The sequence below is a fragment of the Anopheles maculipalpis genome, chromosome 2RL, assembly GCF_943734695.1.
Source record: "Anopheles maculipalpis chromosome 2RL, idAnoMacuDA_375_x, whole genome shotgun sequence".
NCBI classification, from domain to species: domain Eukaryota; kingdom Metazoa; phylum Arthropoda; class Insecta; order Diptera; family Culicidae; genus Anopheles; species Anopheles maculipalpis.
The window spans coordinates 65,153,074-65,167,907 of record NC_064871.1 but is presented as its reverse complement, the minus strand read 5'-3'; the positions used below and the strand labels follow the sequence as shown (position 1 = coordinate 65,167,907).

The 14,834-nt window shown below is 42.4% G+C and overlaps 2 protein-coding genes across 2 annotated transcripts in view; both read left to right on the top strand.

Moving 5' to 3' along the window:
* The window catches only part of LOC126556435 (uncharacterized), a 507,197-nt gene that overhangs the window by 469,132 nt on the left and 23,231 nt on the right, over positions 1-14,834 (top strand). The gene's annotated exons all lie outside the window — the stretch shown is intronic.
* LOC126567377 (SET and MYND domain-containing protein 4-like) lies at positions 3,572-5,082 on the top strand. Its single transcript, XM_050223602.1, has 2 exons — positions 3,572-4,902; positions 4,971-5,082. Exons 1-2 carry the CDS (start codon positions 3,572-3,574, stop codon positions 5,080-5,082), a joined length of 1,443 nt encoding a protein of 480 aa, XP_050079559.1.

Genomic DNA, 14,834 nt, shown 5'->3' with positions numbered 1-14,834 from the left:
TTTCAGTCGGGTGTACTCCTCGCACACCGCCACCGGATGTCGATGTCATCCGCAAAACCAAGGAATTGGAGAGATCGGGTGAAAATCGTGCCCCGGATGTTGAAGCCCGCGCTTCGCATGACACCTTCCAGAGCGATGTTGAACAACAAACAGGAGAGTTCGCCTCCTTGCCTCTGACCCCGGTGAGATTCGAACGATTCCGATAGCATGCTCGAAACTCTCACCTTGCACTGCACCCCGTCCATAGTGGCCTTTAGCAGCCGTACCAGCTTCCCAGGGAATCCGTACTGCTGTTCAAGGTGTTCCATAGTTCGGTCCGATCTATGGTATCGTAGGCCGCCTTGAAGACAATGAACAGGTGGTGCGTATGGATCTGGTGCTCACGGCATTTTTGTAGGATCTGCCGTAGAGTAAAGATTTGGTCGGTTGTCGATTTGCGTCCAACAAATCTAGCTTGGTAGCTTCCGATGAAATCTGTCACAAGGGTCGCAAGTCTGCAGAAGAGTATTTGGGACAGGATCTTATAGGCAGCATTCAGAACTGCATTAGCACTGTCTTGTCGCCCTTTTTGTACACCGGGTGTATGACACCCAGTTTACATTCGTCCGGTAGAGCTTCCTGATCCCACATCTTAACAAACAACCGATGCATGATGGCGGAAATCCTCTCCGGATCCATCTGGAACAGTTCGGCCACCAGCCCATCGCTGCCAGCTGGTTTGTTGCATTTCAGCTGTTTGATGGCACTGATGACTTCGTCCAGCGATGGCGGAGGCACCTCGTCATCGTCAAGCTGGCTGTCGTAGTTCTGCACTCCTCTGCTTGCTCAGCCTAGTTCGATGCAGATGCTTGTTCGATCCTCCTGCATCTGCTGTGTTAAGGTGTCTGTCGAAGTAGCACTTCAATCATGGGAGTAAAAGAAAATCGTGCTTCATTCGTACTTTCATTCATCCAATAGAACTTGCGAGTTTCCCCCGACTGTGACAGCTGCTGCATCAGTTGCTCGTCCGACTCTTCCAATCTCCGCTTCTTATCCTGGATGAGCCGGGTCTGATACCTCCTCAGTTGTCTGTAGTGTTCCACGTTCCGCCGGATCTCGCGTTGGAGCATACGAGCAATTTTTTTTTTTTTTATTTTTTATTTTTTTTTTACACACGAAATAAACGTTAAAAAAAGTACGCGCTGCGTTCTTACCGGATAGTGCTCGCCTGCATTCATCATCAAACCATTCCTTCCTCTATTACGCGGTGAATTGTTCGCTCGGCTGTGCTGCTGATGGCTTGCTCCACCGTATGCCAGTGGTCATTAAGGAATATCGCTTTGATGGTGGTGTCCTCCGGCAACGCTTCCCCAAGCGCGTTTGCGAAGTCCCTTGCCACATCAGCTTGCCTCCGCTGATCTATGTTGAGCCTTGGGGTAGGCTGAAAGCGCTGCTTTTTGGCGACGCAAAGTTTTTGGCGTAATTTAATCATAACCAAGAAATGATCTGAATCGACGTTTGCTCCTTTATAGGTCCTTACGTCGATAATATCCGATAAGTGCCTTCCATCGATAAGAACGTAGTTAATCTGAGAATATGTCTGCTGTGGTGCGAGGTGCGTGCTGGAAGAAGGTGCTGTGAATGGTCAAGTGCTTGAAGGAGGCGAAGTTCACAAGCTGAAGCACGTTGTCGTTCGTCAGCTGGTGAGCACTGAAACCTCCTATCGTGAGTTTGAATGCCTAGTTCCGTCCTACCTGAGCGTTAAAATCTCCGATGACAATCTTGACGTCGTGTTGTGGGCAGCGGTCGTACTCCCTCTCCAACTGTGTATATAAACTGTCATCGGGGCTTCCAAGGTGTGGACTATGCACATTGATAATGCTCAGATTGAAAAACCTTCCACGGATCCTCAACCTGCACATCCGTTCGTTGATCGGCCACCACCCGATCACTCGCTTTCGCATCTCACCTATAACCAGGAACGCCGTACCGAGTTCATACTTTTCTCCACCGCTTTGGTAGATCATGTAATCACTGCGATAGGGGCGCTCGGTTACTCCTTTTTAGCGCATCTCCTGAAGTGCTACTGCTCCGAAGCCGCGAGCCCTCTCTTCGTCCGAAAGAATGCGGGTATTTCCGGGAGCTGTGAGGGTACTGCAGTTCCAAGTCCCGAGTTTCCAATCGTGATCTCTTTTCAATTACATGGGTCTGTATCCGTTCATTCGATTCGAAATGTTTTGGTTCCCTTTCGTTGCAGTAGTATTGGGATGGTTTGCAAGGCCCCTTCCCCAACCCGCTGTCTCGTCGGAAGGCCTACGCATCCTAGCTGATTAAAGTTCCGTATGATGCCTGGACGATAGTAATAACCACCAACCAACCCCCCTCCCCCTCCGTTCAATTTAGCCGTATAACCCATCTTCCCAAGGGGTTGGGTTTCCCTGTATAACTGAACTCAGAGCTTTGGAGATATATGTTACCGTTCTGTAACCCATGGACGTATTGAGTCGGAGGAGAGTATGGAGAGCTTATAATGTTCTTCAAGAGACGACGGATCCATGCCCATGTCAGCGCGGTATTGCCACACACACTGACAACAGAACTGACATATTCATAATCTGCTAACAGAACATATTTATAATGTAAATCCTCAATTCCTCCAAGAAATTCATATCTTTTTCTAAACGGGATCAGTTGATAATCTCTTAGATTTGAGTGAATAGTGGACAGCTCTGATTCTGAAGATCGCATTACACTGCTGCACATTTTGTTTTCTGGTTAAATGTTACTTCACGGTTAATTAATACTAATTTCTAAATCCTTTTTTATCCTTTGAATTCCTGGGAGTGCTACATGTTGTAAAATAGCCCTCGTTTTGACACCTATAACATTGAGAAAGGATATTTTTTAGTCAGTAATTGATCAACCCAACCAATGGAGAATTGATGGAGACGCCCAGTTGATACATCGAGTACATCACAGCTCTTCGTCGGTATGAGAGACTTCAGGTTAGCGTTCGAAAGTGACCGTTTTTGCACTCACCAGTGAGTTTGCAGCGTGAGGTAACAGCTCATATTGTTACTGCAAGCTATGCAGCGCAAACTGTGTTGACGTCATGCAGAGAACGGCAGAAAGAGAAAAGGGTAACAAGATCGATCGTTGCATATTCTCTGCTTTTTTGCTGGAAAGCTCACGCAACATACATGCTGTTTGTCAGAGAGAGTCCAATAGAACCCGACCTAAAGAGTTTCTCTTACCTTCCTAAGACAGCTCCAATCTCGCCGATCATCTCTAGCAGCTATCTCTTTCTCTCTCTTTCTTTCTCGTCTCGTTGATCACGGCGAATGCAAGCATGCAGTTCGGCAGGAAGAATGCAATTCCCGTGAAGCTGGAAACCGCATTATTCCGTGCTCAACTTTCTTGTGCTGCACATGTGTTTCATGGTGTCGGGCGTTGCATCCATCAATTCCGTGAGTTATTTCGCGATCACTTGCCGCGTTTGCCATTCGTCAGTGGGAAAGTGTGCTTTCAAAGTGCTTATTTTTGTGTGTGAAAGGGTGTTTGGGTACGAATTTCGCATCGAAATCTGTTGAAAATGGAACCCGAAGGCCCACCCGAACTCGTAGCATCCAGAAGTTGTCGTAACGATAAGAAGCTGGTGGCGTTTATACTTGAACAGCGAATGAAATTGAATGAATCTTGCTCGCCAACCATCACGTTTTATAGTAACGTTAAGAATAACATGCATGCATTGTGGTTCTACAATTACTGCGAGTACTACATTACTCACTATTCTTCGAGTTGGCCAAACACCACCAAACTGAAAATGTATCTACTTGTGCAGCTGAACCTATTGATCGCCTACAGCACACCCGGTTCTAAGCAACTCACGGAAGGATACTTGAAGCGAGCTCGAATCGCATACGCCAGCGAGGAAGACTTCTACTGCCTGTATAACATTTTACATGCAAAAGAAGTCAATACGACCCATTTCGCAACCGATGCCTCCGCACAGACTTTATTCGATAGAGCTCGTATGCGAAGAAATGGAGTTGCTCATCCGACCCCTTATAAATACCGCATGTTTGAGAATCACTTAAGCCAAGTGGAGTGCAAAGAATCAGTTAAGCATGGCCGTCATCTCAATGCTCGCCGCAGCCTGCCAACAGGAAGTACGGCTCTACGCGAGATGCCATACGTGAGTGTGCTCATGAATGATTTTTGGGTGCGATGTCACCATTGTCTGATCTACGCACCATTCGTTCTCATTCCGTGCCAATCCTGCTCGTTGGCAATGTTCTGTTCTGTGACCTGCCGTACACGTGCCTGCGAGGAATATCATTCAATGGAGTGTGCCATAATGCCAATCCTAATTGGACAGTGTACGCCCATTGAGTTTCTCGCTCTGCGCCTTACAATCCGTGTCTATAAAATGTTTCCCATAACGTCGGATGCACTCGTTGCGTACATTCGAGGACTATCTGACGACGTCAGAGCACATGATTACAGTGCACCTGATGCGGAGGCAGATTATCGGAAGATCTACAGATTGGCTACCAACCGGCGCCATTTGTCCAAACAAACCCTGACCTATGACGGACTGAGAGCAGTCTCACTGGCTAAGATGTTCGTGCGTGAACATAAGCTACCGACCAGCTTTGAGGAAATTCTAGCCGAGCTAACTGTACGCCATTTGCACATCCTTCGTGTCAACGCTTTAGTTCTGCATTGCTCCAAGGAGGACAATTCAAAAGAAGAGTACAATTCGACATCGGAGCCATACGCACTAGTTCTGCTCACGACGGGCAGCATGTTCAACCACTCATGCAACGCAAACGTAGAATATCATCTGTCGCGGGACGGTGAAATTGTATTTGTAACTAATACTTACATTCCAAAAGGCTCACAGATGTACATCGACTATCGGTAAGTTGGGCTGATAACTTCCGGCTTGTGGATAGGTATTGCTATAAGTCTATCTATATTCTCCACAGCATTAATCCCTTGGATAGCAGATATGTCTTTGAATGCTACTGTCATCAGTGTGCAAGCAAACGTGTGCTAAGTCAACCATCATTTGTGTCGGAATACAAGGGAGTGTTTTGAAGTTCTCGGTCGTCGGAGAGCAGTTTCACAAATATTAAAAACTTCTAAAACGACGTTGTCCACTGTGGTAAGATACAGCTCTATCATTCACTGATTGACTCACTGAAAACACAACTCAAGAGACTGCAGGAACGAAACAAGTCAAAGGCGTACTACTTAACTGTGATCGGAAATGCTCTTATTGCCGGCAAAGGCAAAAAATGTCGCATTAGATCATGTCGTGGGAGGTGATCGTTAAATTAAATTAAGCCCATCATTATCCTTCATTCGTTACAAACATCTCAAGAGTACCAACTATATATGAGACGGAAGTAGCATGGCTCTCGTTAAGGGATCGAGGCTGAGCTTAAAAAGTGGAGTCCGTGTTTCGTTAGAACAAGAGTGTTTGTAGCTTAAATGTTTTGTGGACTATCAACTACGATGATGAAGGAATTGAATTTTCTCCAATTGATAAATTTTCCTCATCATGAACATCATGAAAGTAGTAAAAAATAAAAATGTGATTACATTGAATTAGTATCGAGAGTCAACAGGGCCAGGCTTAGAGCATATTGGCTTAATAGATTTTCAAACGACAACTTGGTACAATTAGTTCTACATTTTTTAAATTATATGGTAAAGAAGGTATGAGAGGTGTGTCATCAACATCATCTTTATCAATAATTTGCATCACTTCCATTAACATTTATACAATCATGCATTTCTTATGATTATATGAGATAGATTATTGTGCCACAGTAAGAGTGTTTTGACAATAACTGTTACGTCTACTGCCTATTGTTGCACAACACGTTTTCGCAGTAATACTTCAATTATTTTTCAGAATGCTTTCCACATCATTTTCTTTGTTTCAAATCAAACATTCAATTGCTTAAAGTAGTAAATAGATAGAAAAGACTCCAATTTCCTCTACAAAATTGACAAAACGACAGGTGACTCTAAATTTGTAATATGTGGATGAAAGAATCACTCTTTGTGACCTACAAATATGTATATTATTCGGCTCAATATTTGAAGCGTAATAGGAATGAGCATGATTACGCATCAGTCAAATAAATTGGAACTACTGAACTCAAACATAGGAGAGAATCGAACGGTTCGAAATTTCTACAAATAAAGGATTGTTGAGGTAATTCAGCGTTTGGCAATAAACGAAAATCGTACTGAAAATAATTTATAACTACTCCAATGCCCATCTATTCATCAAACGCTATGAACCGTTAAGAATTTACAGTAAGAGAAAGAAAGAAGTTAACTTCATTTGAACATAACTGCTCTAAGGTAAAGTATTTATACAAATAAATTCCAATTCAAGGCTGTTGTGAAATTACTCTCATTATCTTAAAATGTGAATTATTTGTTAATTGATACCATTTAACACTTGTGTTTGTACCCTATACATGCCTTTTTTCGCTAAAAGGACATTTCTATTGGCGAAGGTCTTAAACAAAACATCGGGATAAGAAGTTTTTAAAGCTTCGAATGCAATAGCTCAAGACAAAATCAACGATAACCTCGAATCTCAGTTGTATAATGGTAGGAAGTTAATTTAAAAAAAAAATATGTTCTACTCAGACACAAATGCCAAAGTGATGGCACTGTGTCCTCTGCAATGAGTCGGCATTCAAGTTTTTCAGTGAAAATATAAATATTCATGTCAAAAAGCATGGTAAATTCTATTGCTAAGTTGTTTAACTTTATCGTTTTGTTGCACAATTTTATTTATTTTCCACTTACAGACGAAACTAAAATGTGGAAAAGACGGATGAATGCATTTTGAGTTTTGTTATGCATGATTCGGGCATCAGTACTTATAATCCAATGGGTGGCTGTGACCCCAGACCAAGCGCTTGAGGGCAGAGTAGTTTTCACACTCCTTGAACCTTGGCAGATCCGTCTGCATACCAAAGTTGTCGTAAAATCTTCAAAGCCCGCTCAGAGATACGCGTGTCTTTGCTTCGGGAAAGTAAAGAGGAATTGATCTGCAGTGATCATTTTCAATACGCGAACATTGAATTGAGTTGAGTGCAAATCCAGCGGCCGACAATATGATTTACAACGTCCGAGTGCCGAGCCCCACACATCGTTTTGCTCGACGTTTATGACTCTTGCGTCTCGCTGCATTTCCACATTCGTTCCGTGTGTATGGGTGGCAGAATACGTATTTGAGCAGAAGCCGACAGTCAGAGTCTCATCATGCTGTCGATGTTTTCTTGATGACCATAAGTATATGCTTAATTTTCATAACGGATATTAAAATTTGTATTATTGTCACTCCGTTTGCTCGCATTCGGTTGAAGCTCATATTTCTTTGTCCTTTGTCTTCCTAATTTATGTGATGTGATGTGTGGAATAAATGTTTGAAACGAACGACACAGGTAGCAGGTTAATTAATAACTTACAATCCATAGCAGCTTCCTCACTGCAAGGGAACGGTCCAGATGGGATTTGAACCCCGCTACTTCCGTGTAAAGAAGATAGCAGAAGAACAAAACATTCAAACCAAACAATTTGTTTAACAAACAAATTTATTTCAAGAAAAATACTACAATTCTTAGGGATTGTATAACATGAACTGACGAGTTTAATGTTCTTTGTTTTACTTGTTTAAGGTAAAAAAATTATACAATCTAACATTAGTTTCTGTCGCTCGTGGCTTTTATTCACACTAGCTAAAGTGCGATCATTTAAACGTGCTGTGTCAGTTTCAATGTGATGCGGTCACTCAACTTCCACTCCGCTTGGAGCCTCCGAGGTGCTGAATCCGCCACCTCGAACGCATTTCTTCTCCAACGTGCTCAGCAATAATTTCCCTTCTTCAGTACAATCGTTGAACTGAAAACCGAAAAGACCCCAGACAAAGGAATGCAAGCTTGCAAAAAATGTGCAGTCAGACGAGGTCAACCTTTAATTGCAAAATGCTAATTTCAATATCCTCCATTGAGACTCCGATTGTCGGCTTTTACTCAAACACGTATCTCACCGCCCGTTTCCACGGAATGAATGTAGGAACGGAGAGAGACGAAAAGATCATAAAATGATCACTTGAACGATGTAAATCATATCCGCGGTCAATTGACTTGCGCCCAGACAAAAGCTTTGACTTAGCTTTGTGTATCACAGAGAAAAGTGTAGATCACATGCTTCTTTGCTTTCCGACAGGTCTCACATGTGCGTGAGCTTCTCGTTTCGTCCTGTGACATCCGCCTATGCGATCATGGTAAACCCTTTTCCCTACCCCAGCCAACATTAAACTGCAAACGTTTTTTTTTTTAAATCAGTTTTAAGTCTAATGATAACTTAGTTTTGATAGCATTATGTCTCATCTCATGGTAAGCAGTGGATTAAGAAGCCATACATCATTTACCCTTCAACTTTAAATAATGCTGATCCAATCCATGTTCCATGATATGCCGTTATTTATCGAGCATAATACACATAATACACATTTGAAACCGCTCTTACTTCCGAAAACAATGCGTAGACACTATTTCATCAACATTTCATTTAGACTTAAATTTATTAATAATAATAGTATGTTTGAAGCCCTTTTCCTTATTTAAATACCTCACATCGAGTTCTAAACATCTAAATTATTAATTAAAAGACAGATTTTAAGAAATGATATCTGACATCTGATGGTATTCGTTGATATGAAGTGGTTATGGTCAATGCAGTCGACGAACTGTTATGAGGAACCTGTTAGTATTTTGTGGATGATCGATGTGAAAAACTATACTCGATAAAGTTTTCTTAACATTCCTATCTCTTAAAAAAATAACATAATTTATCAGCAGTCTTCAACATATGCCAAACTCACCAGTTTATCCAAACGATCCAATTAATATATTCTACAAGGGCTGACAATAAAGTAAGGTCTCCAACGCTGCAACATCGCCGGATCACGCGCTAGGCGAAATCTGGCAACACCGCCGTGTTCCTTGGTTCTCCCACTACCACTTTGCTGCTGGGTGAGGCTTCCCCGACCGCTCAGTCTTGGCTGAGCAGCCGTCAACGATGGAGGTACCCCTCGCGTCAGCGTCCAAGTGCGAATTGCGTTCTGTAATACATTTTTTGAGTGCGAAAAAGGTGACACCTATTGAAATCCATCGTCAACTAGTTGAAGTTTACGGGGAAAAGTGTATGGACATAAAAAACGTGCGTAAGTGGAGCCGCGAGTTCAATTCCGGGCGCACTAATGTTCACGACGAGCAGAAAAGTGGCCGACCGTTGGTCTCGGATGCGATTGTTCAAGCAGTGGAGGCAGAAATGCTCAAAAACCGCCGTGCGACAATTAGGGACTTGGAAGAGAAGCTTGGAGGAGTGTGTGGCAGCGAAACAATCCGTCATATCCTTGTGAACAACTTGCAGTATCACAAAGTTTCTGCCCGATGGGTGCCGAAACAGCTGACCGAAGACCACATCAAGCGGCGCGTGGAATGTGCGACCAAAGTTGAGGCCCGTTTTGAAGAGGAAGGCGATGATTTTTTGGAAGGGTTTGTTACGGGGGATGAAACGTGGGCTCATCACTACACACCCGAAACAAAGGAGTCGTCCAAACAATGGCGCCATAGCGATTCTTCGAAACCCAAAAAGTTTAAGGCGACACTGTCAGCCGGCAAGGTGATGGCTACGGTGTTTTGGGATCGCCACGGGGTATTGTTGGTGGATTTCATGCCAAGAGGAACCACTATCAATGCAGCAAGGTACTGTGAGACCCTGGAAAAGCTTCGTCGTGCCATAAAAAACAAACGCCCGAGATTGCTGAGCAAAGGAGTGAAATTTCACCACTACAACGCGCGCCCGCACACAGTCGACACACATCATCATCGATCATCAGATCACAGACACATCATCGATCACCCTCCCTATAGTCCCGACGTGGCCCCAAGTGACTACCACATGTTCCCCGCCCTGAAAAAACATCTCGGAGGGAAGAAGTTTGAAAGTGACGCGGAGGTTCAGAAAGAGGTCGGAGAGTGGTATTCTGCCGGCATAGACAAGTTCATCATGCGGATGCGCAAGGTGTTGGAAAAAAATGGCGATTAAGTAGAAAAGTAGCCAAGACCTTTCCTTTCCAACTTTTCAACGGTGTATCGCTTTTTGTAAATAAATGTCATTTTCTATGAAAAAAAAAATTGGAGACCTTACTTTATTGTCAGCCCTTGTACAATGGAATGTGATTTCAATTGCTGACAAACATGTTGCGTTATCGTCAGCGTTATCAATATTCCAAGCCTCTAATTTATTTTCCAATTCACGTTACCCATCGAGCAGTGCTCACATTTGGGTCTCCTTACATTTTCTTCCTTGTGTTTCGAGGCAGTGGTTGATGATTGTTTGTGTGTTTTAAAACTTACATTTCTCATCCACAACCCTGTGTTTGCTTACTTTTCGATAATCAGATGCAGAAAGTTTACCTCGTCCGATAGGACATATTGTCCATGTCGCCGTTGATCGTATCGATCGTATCGTATCAAGTCGTACGAAGGTATAGGGACTCATAGTTGCAAAAACTCTGCAATCATTCATTGGTAACTCCAGCCAGCATCCGATAATGATCGAAAAGACTTTAGCAGTATTCATGCGTGTTAGGCCATGCTTTTCACTTCTCCTTGCTCAGACCTTTGATAATTAACTGTCCCCAGGTTGGCTCCTTGTTTATTCGAACTCCACTTGGTTATTATACCTGAGGCGTTTAAAAAGATAAAAAGGCACACAGTGAAAAACAAATGGGGTTTCAAACAATGTTTAATCAGTTGTGTTGTGTATCATTTAAATGATCTCTATGAATATAATTTGAAAAACGAGCAAACACTTATTAAATGATTTTGACCTCAATGATGATCAAGGCCGTTACAGAAATGCCTCTGAAATTCGGGACGAGCACAGCCCAGAGCCTTTTACTTGACTTGGTCCAGTGTTTGTACTAAATCTTAGAACAGAGCTTGTCAGATAGTACAGGAAGTGATCTAAACGGTACAGACAAAATACACCCGTGATGCCGTGTGCTTTTAGGGATTCATGGAAACTGCTCCTTTTAATCATCATCATTGTCGATCACTTGGACTTTAATAGTTCAGCTCTCTCGTATCCTTGATGTCGATCAAACCCGGCAAGAAAAAGTCAGAAGACGCTACAGAGTTTCCTTTATCAGCTTACTGTAAGGAACCTCTAAAGGATTCTAGAACTGGACGAGTCTCGGAATAAAAAATAAATGTCGATTCCTAAGCCTTTGGATTTAAGTGCTGTTCAACCGTTCAGTACAAAGTTCGGTTAAACAGCACTGAACTGAATCTCTTAAGGTTATGCCGGTCATCTAATGGCTTACTAGACTACCGATACCTCGTAGTTGGTTAGTCAATCCTCACTACGGGGGACGGTCCGGATGGGAATTGAATCCCGGTTCTGCCGTATGAAGACCGGCCCGCTGTCGCTTATACCACCGGTACGTCCAACTCAACTTTAGACATTTATTTTCCTCTTCCATTTGCGATGAGTATCAAGCGCTGCGAAACCGTTTTCTATATGTACTTCAACTAAATTAGCGTGCTTTACTGTCTGGTGGTTTCACGGAAAAAGGTGTATGGCTTCATTTTGTTCTAAATGTCTTATCGCATGTTGCTTTCTGGATTCACCATCGTTAATTGTCATTTTCGACGATCAGTAGTAGTTGTCACAGGCGTATCTTCCTATGAGCGGAATGTACGGCCGCGTGGGCCCCCGCCTCGAAAGGGGCCCGAGCTAAAGCCCAAAACGAAATGGTTGTTGTAAATACTTGAGGATGGAAGGGTCACCTATGGCTGCCTCGGAGCCCCATAGCTTACACGTTACTTGTTCACCAACACGGACCTCCATGAGAGCCGAGATGGGTCCAATTTTATGACAAGCTATACCTTCGTCTTTAGCCTCTTTTCATCTGTTTCGACTCGAAAAAGTGTGCTCTTCTGGCAACTGTAAAGGTTTATATGATGAGTCTGCACTAGATCTTCACACCGTTTCGCAGTGGTCTCCGATAGCCTTTAATCTTCTCGTGGTTTAAACGGGAAACTAAGAAGAAGATAATGTACTCCAGAAGAAAAAAAACTTGAGAAAATCAGTACCTTTGAAAACTGCACCCAATGCAAAGCTGCAGACAGTGATATCCACCGTGCCAATTATGCTAAACTAAATGGTCATTAATAGCTTAAAGTCATCCGTATGAGAAAACAACGAGAGACGCGAGAGGCGAGATGCGTAGAGGCGTTGACGGAACAATGAATGGAAAGATGCCTACCGGCTAACAAAAGTAGATCGATTCTTCTTTGCTTTCCGACAAACATTTTTAACCTTCGGCTTGTGGCTTGCTGGGGATTTTATGATCATTCTTGATGTGCAGCTCAACGCTAGTTACCCTGCCCTCAAGCGCCTTGTCTGGAGTCACAGCTTCCCATAGGAACATAAGCACCAAAGCCAAAGAATCACGCCTAACTACACTTCTGACCACAAATGTCTTCATTGACAAACGTTTGTTAAGACCGAAAACACTCATGCAAGGTCATTCCAGTCGGGTTATGTCATGCCTTCATGTAAGGTTAGTTTCATTTACATAGTTTAATTGCTCCTTTCCAATGGTTATGTCGACGAAGGATCATGGCCACTGTAAATAATCTTTGAATACTGTTCTCTAGGAGTTTTTCCTGCACTAAGGAAAGTCTGTAGACGTATTCCTGTAGCAATTAAGAAAATTGAAAAGAACAATACAACAACAGGCCACACAACCACAGATTTATTACATCGAAGCAAGCATGCTTAGTGAAAAATGAAACAACACGCAGCAATAAATTAGTTGAAAAATCCTAGGAAATCGGTAGCTGTGTTGGACATTCGACCGTATTGAAAAAAATAATTTAAAGTAATAATATTCCTTGAACCGAGTGTCACAATATAATGTTCGATTAAAGCTAATCAGTGTCGGAATGATGACTCAGATTAATGATAAAGGTTTAATTTCAACAGTATGTGGCTAAATCGATATTTCTTCCAGTTTCTATCTCTATTTGTTAATTCTGCAATCACAACCATCATACAGAATCTATCGATCTTTAACCCGAACATCTCATTCTTAGCCATTTATGTCTCGAGTAGAAAAGGTAGATGTGTTTGAAGGGAAATGTAGATGCAGTGTGGAGAAAATATTGCACCCTTCCTTCAAACGCCCAAGATACCACGGGTGTCCATGACTTTAGAAATAAATGTCTGACGGAAGGGTCAGCAGACTCAACAATTGCAGTCTTTTACCATGCTTCTTCTGCCACCAAAGCTGGATCATAAACTTGCCATGGTGGCACAGAGACACGCGTTCTGACAATTTCCAAACACCAGAGATGATTCGATCAGCACTGATCATGTTCAATATTGCAAAACTGAGCAAAAATCCACCGACAGAACATGATTTACAAACCCAACACTCGTGATTCCACTGCTTACTTTTACGACTCTTGCATCTCTCTACGCTTCCACATTCGTTCCGTCTGTATGGGCGGTGGTATGCATATTTGAGTCGCAGCCGACAGTCGGAGGCTCATCATGTTGCGGAAGTTTTCTTAATGACCATTAAGAAAATTCATACTTGCTTCTCTGCTTTTAGGGCAGAAATCGAATGTTTCTATCGTGTCACCGTGTCCCATGTATCACCTTCACTGCACTTATTGAGTTGAAGCATTTCTTCCTGCAATTTTCATTTTTAGTTATATTTTTCGCTCCCTTTTCCTTATTGAAAAACTTCATTATTCCATTGGACTGTTATTGATGTTGTGACTCGATCTGCTTATTGATCTATTACTGAGATTTATAATCACTCACCGTTGACTATTCCGCCATTGTGATGATGTTTTTAAGAGAGAGGTTCGTTAGGTCAGGGCAATGTTCGATCGATGGGGGCAACGAATGACAGCTTCTGGCGACAAAATACGTTTTCTCAAAAGCACTGCTTCTCCAACATTCTATCGATACTGCGCAAAATATTAACATTCTTCTTCTAGGCCTGCTCAGGATTGAGCACGTCGTAGTTGTTCAAGAAATCATATTTTCCCACTTGGATCAAATCTTAGTAACAACACCGCCGGTTTCGATGTGACTTTGAAAAGCAGGATTCATGTTCATAGTAGGCTTACACATCTTTTTTTTTTCGTCTTGGATAGGTCACGCGGGCGTATCAAATGGCTTACTAGGCTTGCCGATACTATGTTGTTGGATAGTCAGTCCTCATTGCGGGAGATTTTAAACCCGGTCCTGCCGTGTAAAGACTGGTGCCGTTGTCCTATACACTACTGGGCTGCCCCGTATATGCCACGCATATATCGTGACGAGCAATAATATAAAACTTCTTTAAACTTCTTTCACTTTTCAAATAAACTTATTTCGATCCTTCTACTTGGTATAACTTTACCAATTTTTTGTAGAATCCATAGCATCCAGAACTATCCATAGCACCTTTGGTTTTATCCAAAAATGTATCAACGATTGTGCAATAATAAAAAACATGTAATAAGTTTTAAAAAAATTTCACCCACAAAGTATATCTGTTTGTTCACCCAATTTAACCAATCCTAGAGTTAAAAATTGCGAAGAAGGGATGCCAAAAACTACAAGAACAAAATTTTTGAATTTTAAAATCAATGAATGATTGTAATTCATGGTCTTATGTATTTTATATATTTTCATCAGAACCGAAAACTAACAGTAATCTTCGATTTTATGATCCATCCACT